We start from the raw sequence: 12746 nt of genomic DNA, 5'->3' as shown, positions 1-12746 counted from the left end.
CCATCCATCCATCCACCCATCTACCCACCCATCCATCCACTCATCCATCCATCCATCCATCCATCCATCCATCCATCCATCCACCCAACCATCTATCTACTCACCCACCTATCTATCCATCCATCCATCCATCCATCCATCCATCCATCCATCCATCCAAGCACATCTTATACTCTTGGGAAGCCCCTTGTCCAGCAAGGAGAAAGCTCAGCCCTCCTGTAAAGATCACCAGCTTCAGAATCAAGGTGTGCTGCCCTCTCCCCCCAAAATCAGGAAGAGAGGGCCCGGCGAGAGGAGGAGGAGAACAGGAAGAAGGCTGAGGATGAGGCCCGGAAGAAGAAGGCTTTGTCCAACATGATGCATTTTGGAGGATACATCCAGAAGGTAGGCAAGGGAGCAGCAGTGGTCTCCAGGAGGTGCTGGCTCCCAGGAGGAACTTCCCAGCTGCTGTGGGAGGGAGGCCGGGGGGCTTTTCTTGCCCAGCTTGAACTGGCTCTCAGCCTGGCGGTGGCACCCACAGGAGGGGCCTGCTAGGCTCTCACCCTCACCTACCCTGGGCCCAGGGATCCCCTCAGTGGCCAGGGGCACCTGGACGTGGCCGGTGTCTAGAGTCAGTGCTCTGACTAGAGACCCAGCTCCACTTTATGCAACCTCCCTGAACCTCAGTTTCTTCATCTGTAAAATGGGTTGACTACTGCCTGCCCTGCCTGCTTTGAGAAGCTCAGATGAGCTAACAGGAAAAGCACTGACATGCTACGCTAGGAGGTCATGTTTATTCCTGGGAACACACTAGCCACTCCGTAGGAGAAAGATGAAGCTTTCTACCCCTGTAAAAATGTGCACGCTTGGAAACCCACAGGGCCAGTTCTAGCCTGCCCGATCCGGCCACTGTGAGTCGGAATGGACCCGAGGGCAGTTTGGTTTGGTTTGGTTTGGTTTGGTTTGGTTTGGTTTGGTTTGGTTTGGTTTGGTGCTCCCACCAGATACGCCACAGGCCAGGGAGGAAGGGCGAGTGAAATGGGTTTTCTTGATCACGGGAAGACTAGAGCATTTCCTTAGATTCCAAAGCCCCCAGCCGAGAATCAGACCAGCCTTCTCATCTCTGTGCCCACAGTGACCCCCAAGTCTCGAGCATGGCCCTGCTGCCAAATAGTCCCTGCCCCCATCCCCCAGCCCTAGACTCCTGTCCGAACAAACATGGCCGATGCTGTGAGCATCTGAACCATCTTCTCCTTCCCTCCCGTGTCTCCTGTGCCCCTGTCTCTGCCCTCTCTGTGTGTCTGTCCTGCCTGGGCTCGGTCTTTCTCTCTGGGTCTTTCTCTCATGGTTTCCTGGCTTTGCAGGCCCAGGTGGGTACGGACATCTCAAACCTGCTTCGCCACCCCCTGTAGTTTTGGGGAGCATCCTTGGAGGGAAAGCGCCTGGCTGCAGGGGAGGAGGGTGGAGATTGGGCTGGGAGGGAGGAGGGAGCCTGGGGAGAAATGGGAAATGACCCTTCTGGTCTCTGTGGAATCCAGACAGTCTGTGTGTGTGTGTATGTGTGTGTGCGTGCGCGGTGGGTGGTTTGCAGAAACAAGGTCCTTCTCCCCGTGGGGTTTGGGAGGGCTTGGGAAGGAGGAGGGAGGGGTCTCCAACCATCTCCCCCTGCTTGCACCGCCTTGTCCAGACGGAGCGGAAGAGTGGGAAGCGGCAGACGGAGCGGGAGAAGAAGAAAAAGATTCTGGCCGAGAGGAGGAAGGTGTTGGCCATCGACCACCTGAATGAAGATCAACTGAGGTGGGTGGTGGACCAGCGGTCCTCCAGAGGTCCAGTAGCTTCCTCACCACCCTGGGAGGAGTCAGGGCAAAGAGCATGTTCTCATTGCAACCACCAGGGGGTGCTACTGCTCCACACACTGCCCAGGAACCTTGGCACTGGGCTGGCGCTACCCTGGGCTTAAGGAAACCTCCCCTCCTGCACAGTGGGGGCGGAAAGGGGGCTCTGCTGTGCCCCCCTCTCCTTCCCCATGCCCAGAACTTTGTGCTGGCAGGTGCTGGCGTCCGTCCCCAGGCTGGGCCAGTCCTCAGGGGTGAGGGGTGGGGGGCTAGGGCAGGGATCAGGATGAAGGTGGACGGGGAAGCCTTTCCTTATTGCCCCTCTGGGCCCGGGTAGGGAGAAGGCCAAGGAATTGTGGCAGAGCATCTACACGCTGGAGGCGGAGAAGTTTGACCTGCAGGAGAAGTTCAAGCAGCAGAAATATGAGGTGAGTGGATGCTGCCCCTCTCCGCCCCTGCCCCACTGGCTCCTCCTGGTTTAACGGGGTCTCTCTCATGCCCCGTCCCTTTCTCAGCACCCTGTCCCTGTTTGGTGCCCACTGGTTGGCTGGCCAAGTGTGCCTGGTGGGCTGGGCTTGAGTAGACTTTTCCCTAGGGCTACAGCCGTGCCTTTCTCTGCCCCATCCAGGCATCCCTGGAGACAGGGGTAGCAGCTCACAGGGCCTGAGCTGGGTAGGGGACCCGGAGGCACTGAGCCCCGGCAGAGAGGACCCCCAGAGATGTAGCTACTCCCCCCAGTGTACACAGGGCCTTGCAGGGTCCCGGGAGCATGGATGGGGGTTGCGGGTGTGCTGACACCACACGAGGTGGGAGTGGAGCCCACACTGCTCCTGCAGGACATGCTCAGGCCCAGAGGCTAGCCCTGCCCACTGGCCTCAGCTGACCAAGGAAAGCTGAATCCTTCCTGGAGGGGATGCTTCGTTGTCCCTGCCACACCTCACTTCCTGGTCCAAGGCGACACCGTGGCTGTCCCTGAAGTTCTGAGGCAGGCTGCATTGTGTGGTCACAAGGAGGGAGAACTCAGGAGCCACAAGGTCTAACTTCCGGCTCTGCTGCTTGCTGGCTGGGTGGCAAAGCCACTTCACTTTCCTGGGTCTCCCTATTGCCACCACCCCTGCATAACAGTAGGAGCTCCCTCACGGGCTTCTTGTGAGGATAAAACCAGTTGCTGTGACATCAACCCCCACTCATGGTGACCCCATACATGTCGAAGTAGAACTGTATCCTAGGGTTTCCAGTGGCTGATTTGGGGGTGGTGGTGTAGATCACCAGGCCTTTCTTCTGAGGTGCTGCTGGGTGGGCTCAGACTTTCAGCATTTGACTCGCTGCCCAGTGCGTGACCCAGGGCCATGGTGAGGATGGCAGAGAGGGTGATGATGATAGAGGATAGATGCTAACAGTAATAGCCAGTGTGTGTGTTCCAGGCCCTGTTCTGAGCACCCCACATGGACCAACGCACTGAGCCTGCACTGCAGTCCCAGGGGTTATCACTGGGTGTTTGGGGATGTGTGTTGGACAGCCTGGGGCCTGCTAAGTGCTGCACGGTGGGAGCCGTGGTCTCAGTGCGCAGCACCTCACCTCTGGCTCCGTGCTGTGCCCTGCCTCTGGCCTGTGGAGCTGTGCTGCAGGGCGCTGGGAGGGGGGGGCAGGGAGCGGGGGTGCTGCATTCTGAGCTGGTGGATAGTGAGGCTGGGGCTGGAGAGAGAGCTCTCAGGCTGGGCTGAGGCAGTACACACTTGTCCAGGACAGCCTTGTTTGTTCCCAGCTCCCGGGAAGCCCACCGCAAGGGACCTCACCCCCAGGCTGCAGTGAACCTGAGACCCTGGGAGTGAGCGGCCCACATAGCCTCTCCTTGGCTTCTTCCTCCAAGGACTGGGCCCCTCTTGACCCCTAACTGTTCCAGACTCATAGCATTGCCCTCCCACATGCCCACCCCCTTCTTCTCCTCTCAGCCAGCTGGGGCCTGGGCCCAGCATGCCCCAACCCTGCTCTTCTGTCTCCCACCTCCCCTGCAGATCAATGTGCTCCGAAACAGGATCAACGACAACCAGAAAGTGTGAGTCTCAGAGTCCATCTCTCCCTGGCCACCCCACAGTTCCTCTGAGCCCTGGGGGCTCCCCCGCCGCCTTCTTCTCTTTTGGCTCATAGCTGTCTCCTTAGGCTTCCTCACAGAGCCCCTTCTCCCCACTGCCTGGGCCAGCAGCCCTGTTCTGACTCCCTGGCTGCTTGTGGCCCCCAGCAGCCCCTCACTCCAGAGCCCTGCTACTCCACCCATGTCCCCGTCTGACTGGTCCTCTTCCCTGCAGCTCCAAGACCCGAGGGAAGACCAAAGTCACCGGGCGCTGGAAATAGAGCCCCCCCCCCCACCCCCCGCCCCTTTGCCAAGGACCTGCTCCTTACGCTTCACGCACCCAGCTCCTGGGGCCACAGGCCTGATTCTGTCTGGAAGCCAGAAGCTGGAAGCGGCCACGCATGCCCTGCCCCATACTCCACTCCCATGCCCCCAATAAAAAGCCAGCACACATCAAATAGAATTTCTGCCCTGTTCTTTTCAATGGGGGCGGGACATTGAAGGGGCACCTTCAATGGGGCATCCTGAGGGGAGGGGGCGATGGCCCAGGAGGCATGTGCACTTTCTCACAGCAGAGGAGGGGGCCCCAGTCTGAGAGCACTGTCAGTCCAGTTGCTGTGAATCACCAGGAGCAGGGCCCTGGGCGTGCCAGCCCAGCCAGATGAAGATGCCCTGTCCGGGTGAGTCACTGCTGGGGAACAATGCAGGACTCTTTCCTCTGCCTGGCCAGGTCACTCAGACTCGGAGTCTGAGAGCGAGGGAGGCCTGAGGCAGGGAGTAGGGCCAGGGATGTCGGGCAGCTTCTTGGGCTGTGCTGCCGAGGCCCGAGCTCATCTGGCTGCCTGTCATCAGCGTGTCCTCTTAGAGCTTGAGCCAGGAGCCCCAGGGACTGCGGGGGTCCTTGAACAGAAGAGGACACAGGGTAGTGAAGAGAGGACAAGGGGACACACCCGTGGGTAACTGGGCGGCACTTGGCCCCACATAGTTCTCATTCATTCTGTAAACACAGCACCACTCTGTGCTGAGCAATTGCCCGTGGGTGCTGTGGGTGAGAGAGGCAAGCCTGTCCTGTGGAGCTCACCACCCTTTGGGAGAGACAGAGGTCTCAGTTCAGGGACGGCAGGGGAGGGACAGGGTGCTGGGAAGCAGAGTCAAGGGCACTCCTGCTGGCACCCCTGCTGGGAAGCAGAGTCAAGGGCACCCCTTGCAGGGGAGAGGGGAAGAGGAGGCCAGGAGATAGGGTCAGGCCTGGCAGGAGGAACAGCCGGGCCGGCACAGTGCCTCTGTAGAGCTGGGTATCGATTGGGGGCACTAGAAGGCCCCTCAGTAAGTGCCCCACAGTGGACGAGGGGCAGGGGGCAGAGGCTCAGGCCCAGAAAGAGCTCTCACCTTGGTCTCTGGGAGGCCCACCACCCAGCCCCACCCTCCCCAGTTTGCTCCATAGCAGTGATGTCAGCCCCTCTTCCCAGAATGCGGCGGGTACTGCAGCCCCGCCGCCTGAGTGGGGAGGGGGTGGGAAGCCCAGAGAATGGGGACACCAGGAGTCTCCCACCTTCAGCAACTCCCTGTGAGGCTCCACCCCGTGCCTCAGTGTCTCCCTGGAGCACTAGGGCGTCCTGAGCCTTCCTCCTCCTCTCCCAGCTGAGTCCCCACAGTCCTCTCTCTGTTCTAGCAGATGTGGTCCGTCCCTCCTTTAAACAGATGCCCGTGCCAGGCATGCCACATAGTCCATGCCACCCAACCCTGGGCCTCCCCTGAAGTCAGCAGGGGTTCAAGGAAGGTCTTTAGAGTCACTGCCCCTGAATCACTGGCCCCAAGTCCAGAAGCACTTCTTTGTAAGGGAGGGGCTTGAGGAGAGTGCAAGGGGACATCGGGCCACCAGCACAGACAGGAGTGCTTCTTCTTCTTTTTAAAAAAATCATTTTATCAGGGGCTCATACAGCTCTTATCACAATCCATACACACATCAATTGTGTAAAGCACATTTGTACATTCATTGCCCTCATCATTCTCAAAACATTTCCTCTCCACTTAACCCCCTGGCATTAGGTCCTCATTTTTCCCCTCCCTCCATGCTCCTCCCTCCCTCATGAGCCCTTGATAGTTTATAAATTGTTATTTTGTCATATCTTGCCCTGTCCAACGTCTCCCTTCACCCACTTTTCTGTTGTCCATCCCCCAGGGAGGAGGTCACATATAGTTCCTTGTAATGGGTTCCCTCTTTCCTACCCATTCTCCCTTTACCCTCCCAGTATCGCCTCTCACACCACTGGTCCTGTAGGGCTCATCCGCCCTGGATTCCCTGGATTTTCAGTTCCTATCTGTAACAGTGTACATCCTCTGGTCTAGCCAGACTTGCAAGGTAGAATTCGAGTCATGGTAGTGGGAGCGGGGAGGAAACATTTAGGAACTAGAGGAGAGTTGTATTTTTCATCATTGTTACATCGCACCCTGACTGGCTCATCTCCTCCCCGAGACCCCTCTGCAAGGGGATCTCCAGTGGCCTACTAATGGGCTTTGGGTCTCCACTCCATACTCCCCAGGGAGTGCTTCTAAGTCCAACATTCCAGCCAGCACCTCCTGGACCCCAGCTCTCTCCAGGATGTGAGGGGGGGAAAAAATTGCAGCTTCCTGAACAGGGATGCTGACTGGAGTCCCAGAGGGCAGCGGTCAAGCACTGGGCGGCTAACAAACGGCCAACTGTTTAGACCTAGGAGGAAGATGTGGCTGTCTGCTTCTGTACAGATGGCCACGCTGGACATCCGAGGGGACAGGTCCACTCTGTCCCCTAGGGCCACCTACCCACAAGGCCCTGGGAGCTGCATTGGCCTCTTCCCAAGCTAACACCCTCCCTTGGCTTCTCTGTGCAGGACCAGGTCCTGAGGGTGCACTACAAGCTGGCAGGGGCTCCTGGATCATCCAGGGGGTACGGCTGGGTGCCCTGTGTCCACCTCGACAGGCGATTTATGCAAAAACCCTGACTGCCGGGGCTCTCTGAGGGCCCCAGGTGCACAGTGTGCACGGCCTCTCCAGCTCCGCTCAGTCCCACTCACAGAGCACAGAGATGGTGACGCATCCCCTCCGCCAACCAGGCAGGGCTTCGTCTCCATGCGGACAGCACGTCCACGGAGCTCATCCCCACTCCGGCGGTCTGACCTCTAAACAGGCTGGACTCTTATCTTAGTAGAGGGGGCACCTACGAAGCCCACATTAGAGGTGGAAAGGTCAGGAGAGGGCAGGGGATCCCCTGAGGCTTACTGGCCCCTAGAGCCAGGACTTCCCGCTGAAGATCCCTCCCTCTTACCCCAATCTGAAGTCTCCTTTCCTCTGAGCTTCAGCTTACAAGTTGCAGGTGCTTGCTGGTTGCTGGCGAGCGGGTTGCGCCCCAGCGCTCCCAGCGGTGTAGAGCGGAACTGCTCCCTACATAGGGTTTACTGCGGAGACTGATGGATGGATCACCAGACCTGTGCGCGGAGCCTCCTCTCCGTGGGCGAGTCAATCCGCCAATCTTTTGGACCGTAGTTGAGGGCGCTGAACTCCTTTTCCACTCAGGGATTCCTGTGCCTCAAACAGCTCATCTAAACACTGGGCATTAAATGGCGCTTATTAGTGAGTCCAGAAACCAACAATCAAACTCACTGCCATAGTCGATGCGGACTCTTAGAGACCCTGCAGGATAGAGTAGAACTGCCCTTGAGAGTTTCCGAGACTATAACTCGTTACTGGCGTCGAAAGCCCCGTCTGTCTCCCACTTAGTCAATAGCACGTGTGCAATACATGTTTAAAAACAAAATAGCCAAAACCCACTGCCAGGGAGTCAATTCTAACTCATAACCACCCAGACAAGGACTGCCCCCGTGGTTTCCCGGGCTGCAGCTCATAATGGAAGCACACAGCTTCATCTTTCTCCTCTGGAGTGGCTGGTGGGTTCAAACCGCCAACCTTCCAGTTAATAGCAGAGTGCTTCCTCCACTGTGCCCAGGGCTCATTGGTAATACATGTCAGCCCCTCCTGTTGGCATTTTTACGGTGCCTCCCACTCACACGGTGTGAGCTCAGAGTTCCCCAGCGCTGGGTTGAGCTGTCCCCTTCCTGAGTGGGGATCTTTAGAGCCCCTAGGGCAGGGGTTCTCAAACTTTTAAAACAGGGGGCCAGTTCACTGTCCCTCAGACTGTTGGAGAGCCGGACTATGGTTTAAAAAAAAACTATGAACAAAGTCCTGTGCACACTGGACGAGTCGGCTGCTAAGCAGGACTGGCAGTGGCGGCAAAAACACCCGGCGGGCCGGATAAATGTCTTGGGCAGGCCGCATGTGGCCGTGGGTCATAGTTTGAGGACCCCTGCCCTAGGGGGTACTTCCCCCCTAGTTCCAGGGTTTGGCCTTCTTCTGGAGCAGGCTATGGGGGCTGGGGAGCCTTGCTGGCCTGGACAGGCTGCTCACCGGTGGTTTGCCCAGGTGCCACTGCTGGGATGGAGGGAGCAGAACTGGCTCATTGGGTGGCTTCCCCTCCTAGGTTTCTGGAAAGGGTGGGGCTGGGCCTGAGCTCCCACAGGGCCTCCCTGAAGCCGGCAGGCTGGCTTTCCTTAAGTGTCTGGGTTGGGCCAGGCCCCAGGGCTAGGGTCTTGATTTGGCTCGAAGGGGGGGGCGGGGGCGCGTGAGGACAGGCTGGAGACAAAGGCCTCCAGGAGGTAAGACGACTTCCCCTCTCGTCCTTTGGACTTGTTCTTCGGAGGGGCAGTCCTTGGAGAAGGACTTTGCTTCCTAAAGTCAGTGGACCAAAGAGGAAGGCCACTGTGGCAGTGGGCAGTGGCTGGTGGCCACCCTGTCAGTTCTGCCCAGAGGTTGACTGAGCATGAAAGCAAGAGGCAGAGCTGCTGATGGGGAGAAAGGTCACCCCTCTCTGCCTGCACCCCTGTGCCGCTCCCCCCATGCCAGGGGCTGTATGGACTTTTTCACCTGTGTTCCCTCCTGCCAGCCACTCACAGGCCCCAGGCCCACAGAACCACACTGCAGATGAGGAAACCGAGGGTCAGAGAGTTGAAGGCTCAGGGCCATTCAGTTAGTCAGCAGCAGTGCTGGAATTTGAACCCAGGTCTACAGGGCTTTGGAGCCAGAGCCTTCCCCAGCCCCTTGAGGATTGAGGAGCCCTCAAATGCAGCTTCCAGGCCAGAGTAGGAGGCTCTCCGAAGCTGATTGGGATGGGCCCCGGGGGGTGTCAGTCCAGGGGCGCAGCTCTCTCTTCCTTTCTATCCATGCCCACCGGGGGCAAAAGTGCCCTCCCAGCAGCCTCTGTGGCCTGAATCTGTCAACCTGCACAGCTGGCCTCTCTGCCTTGAGGGGCGGGGGGGCGGGGAGTGGTATGGAAGCCCCTGCCATTGGCTTGTGCCACAGAGACAGGGAGTGAGTCCGGGGTGCACGGAGTAAGGCTGGAGGTTGTTGTGGCAGTGGTGGGTTGCTTCAGGGACCATCTCCAAACTTCCTCTGGCCAGATGGAGCGATTTTCAGCTCCCTCAGACGCCACCTTCTCTCCTGCTCTGCCCTGCTCTCTACCCCAAAGCGCTCCCTTCCCGCCTAGCTCAAGTACCTGTTTCCCCCAAGAAGCCTTCCGCCTTCCCCCACCCCCTCCCCAGACCCCCAGCTGAAGGCCATTGGCCCTGGGCTGGTGATTCACAGAAACCAGGTCCGGATGCCACCCCAGCCAGCCCTCCCTGGCACCTAGGCTGGAGTTTCTGCCCCACCCATTCTCTGCTCATCTCTGTTTCTCAGCCCTCACCCCAACTTTTGCAGGAATTTAAATTGCTCTCAACTGAAGACTCAGGAGAAAAATGTTTCTACACCACGAAAGCACCCAGGTTCCGGGGGGCAGCCGCACCCCAAGACCCAGTGCTCCGTGCTCAGCGACACTCTCCCCGCCTCAGCTGGAGGGGCTGGGGCGGGGTGGACCCACCTAGAGCAGGCTCCCTGCCCAGGCGGGGCGGGGCGGGGTGTGTGTGTGTGTAAGCTGCTCTTGAGGAAAGCAGTGGGTGGGTGAGGCAGTTTGTGCTGGGCTGGCAGAAAGAGCAGCAGGTCCAGGAGACCTGTTGGGAGCCTGCTCACCTTTCTCCTGTCCTACGCTCCCCACCCTCCCTCCCTCCCAGTTCCAAAGGGAGCCTGCCAGTGGAGCTGCAGGCTGCTGGAACTGAAGGGGGAGGCCACTTCACTTCCTGTTGGAGACAACAGACGAAGTGGATTTGTTCCCTCTGAACTTACCACAGAGCCCTTCTGGGCCCACAGAGCTGTTGTCTCTTGGGGCCCAGGCAGAGTGGGGAGCAGGGGACTGTGCTGGGAAAAGAGGGCAGGACTTGTATCCCAGACACACGACTGATGATGGTTACGTTGGATTACTAACTGCAAGGCCAGCAGTTCTAAACCACCAGCTGCTCTAAGGGAGAAAGAGAGATTTCCTACACCTGTGAAGAGTTACAGTCCCGTAAACAGTTCCACCCTGTCCTACAGGGCGTCTGTGAGAACCAATCCGGTAGCAATGAGTTTGGGTTTTATTTATTTATTTAGGCCTCCTGGGAGGTTCTGACTCATGGCGATCACGTGTCGGGGCAGAAGGTCCTCCCCAGGGTCTGCGAGGCTACAAACTTTCCTGGGACCCACTGGGACACCTTCTGCCCATGGATCTGCCAGTGGTTGCATTGAAATGCCCATCTTTCTGTTAGCAGCTGGCGGCACCCCCCCGGGGGCGCCAACTGAATGCTGGTAAGACAAGGGCATCAACACAGAACTCACAGCACTGCTGTCAAGCAGACTCAGTGCAACCTCTTTTTTAAACAAACAAACAAACAAACAAGCAAACAAACCTTTGCACTGGGAATCAGGTGGAGTTCACATGTCAGATCCTGATTTCTACATTCAACAACTTAAACAGCATCCCTGTCCCATGGCTGGCTCGGGACACCGCTCGGACTGCAGGGTCGGTCGACCTTTCAGCCCCGGACCACCAGGCCTTTCTTCTAAGTTGCCTCTGAACCCCGACAAAACCGCTGCCCTCCAGCTCATTCTGACTCGTCGTGACCCTGTGGACAGGGGAGAACTGCCCCTTTGTTCCCGAGACTGTACCTCTTTGGGGAAGCAGACAGCTTCTACTTCGGGATGAGTTCAGAGGCTGAGCTCCTAGTCCTCGGCCCTGCGCTGAATGATCTGCACCACCAGGGCACTCCTGCTGTTGGCGTGCACATGTTGGACACCTGTTGTGTGCTCTGCACTGAGCTCTGTAACTAGCATAGGCTCCCTCATGACAGTGACATGCAGTGTTAAGTCCTGTATACATCACTCCATTTTTTACTCGAGGAAACTGAGGCTCAGAGAAGGTAGGTGACTCATTCCAGGTCACACGGGGCAGGATGCTGACTGTTTCAGTTAGGCTTGTCATTGTTTGCGATTAGCATGGTATGCTTTCTGCTAATCGTAAACAATGGAGTCACCGATGGAAACGAAGAAAGGCATATGCTAAATAAGAAATGGCTTCTGTCACCTAGTTAGTGAATATTTGGAGACTCTCAGATTGAGCGATGCCAAGTGTGTGTGTAGCCATCCTTCCCGTGGGAAGCGTGCGTGCAAGGACGTGTGGATCTGCCCACTGTGCACTGCGCCCCTGCCCTGGCAGTCAGGGTCCTGCCGTGGGTCCTCATCAGACGCACTCCCTCCCTCATGCAGGTGGAGGTTGCCGGTCTTCCTGGGCTGAGGTGGTGGTCTTCCTCCTCCCTGGGTGTCTCAGGCCCGTGTGTCCCAAGGTCCCTCAGTACAGGTGGACTGAATGGATGAGGGGATCGTGGATAGGAAACCGGGGACACACTTTGAATAGTGCTGGTCTGGGCCACACTCAGAGGCTTCCTGGTGGTATTGTGGGTTATGAGTTGAGCTTCGAACAGCAAGGTCAGCAGTTTGAAACCACCAGCTGTTTCCTGGAGAAAGAAGGGGCTTTCTACTCCCATAAGTGGGTCTTGGAGCCCCACAGGGGCAGTTCTACTCTGCCCTATGAGCCGGCATCGACTCCCTGGCAGTGAGTGTGTTTGTTTGTCAGGCCCCACTCAGGGCCCTGGGGCCCCACATTCTCTGCTAGATGGTGCTGGAGTCATTGTCAGCGCCTGTGCGGGCCCTCCTCCCCAGGTGCATCCTCCAGAGCACAGACCCAGAGGGAGTCATGGGGTTTCTGTTGCAGGTGGGGACTGGGGTTCGAGAACCCTCCTGATGCTGAAGGGAATCAGGAGTGGGTGAAATGGGGGCAAACTGGTGACTGGGGTGGCCTGGCTTTTCCTGGGTGTCTCTGTCCAAGCTTCCCGCATGTGTGCCATGGACAGCAGGGCTGTGAGAGACCGAGGCCAGGGTCTTGTGTGCTCCAGGAGGGGATGAGGGGATGGAATGTGGGAGGAGATTGTGGGGTTCAGAAAGCCTCAAGGAAGGTGCTGTCCTGGGAGTGTCCACTCTCCCCCCAGGGCAAGAACCGATGGTTGGTTGTGTGTGTGGGGGGTGTTGACTGTGGAGAGCTGTGAGAGGGTCTTGGGAGTGGGGTATGGGACCAGTAGGGGACAGTGTAGTGCCCCTGAGAGACAGGTGCATCCCAAGGATGGGCCAGACTGTCATAAGGGGGGCAAGTGCCAAGACCTGCTGTTTCGGATGAACCTCTCTCTCCCCAGTGGGTCCTGGAAGGAAGGGGAGGCTCTTCTAATCGCCTCTGTGTCCTCGACACCGAACAACCCACGTGCCGCCTGCAGACGCATCACCGTGTTTGAACCCATTGTTCCAGCCTCCGCGCCAGTCAATCTCCTTGAGGGTCTTCCTCGTGTTCAGCTGAGTGCACCAAGCAGGAAGTC

At 58.0% G+C, this 12746-nt stretch overlaps 1 protein-coding gene across 15 annotated transcripts in view; it reads left to right on the top strand.

Annotated features, from left to right (window-relative positions):
- TNNT2 (troponin T2, cardiac type) overlaps positions 1–4343 on the top strand; it is a 21628-nt gene extending 17285 nt beyond the window's left edge. For 9 of the 15 annotated variants that reach the window (XM_045297922.1, XM_045297925.1, XM_045297921.1 and 6 more), the window contains 6 exons: positions 274–384; positions 1344–1349; positions 1667–1776; positions 2152–2242; positions 3767–3870; positions 4121–4343. In XM_045297922.1, the coding sequence (XP_045153857.1) occupies positions 274–384; positions 1344–1349; positions 1667–1776; positions 2152–2242; positions 3767–3870; positions 4121–4166 (468 nt within the window). In that variant the 3' untranslated portion in view covers positions 4167–4343. The remainder of the gene's footprint in view (positions 1–273; positions 385–1343; positions 1350–1666; positions 1777–2151; positions 2243–3766; positions 3871–4120) is intronic. The other 6 variants (XM_045297928.1, XM_045297935.1, XM_045297934.1 and 3 more) reach the window with 3 other exon arrangements.
- Positions 4344–12746: the final 8403 nt, after the last annotated feature.

This window comes from Echinops telfairi, unplaced genomic scaffold, assembly GCF_000313985.2.
Source record: "Echinops telfairi isolate 266 unplaced genomic scaffold, ASM31398v2 ScPeMD7_7424;HRSCAF=8462, whole genome shotgun sequence".
Taxonomy (NCBI): Eukaryota; Metazoa; Chordata; class Mammalia; order Afrosoricida; family Tenrecidae; genus Echinops; species Echinops telfairi.
This window is presented reverse-complemented; position numbering and strand designations above follow the sequence as displayed.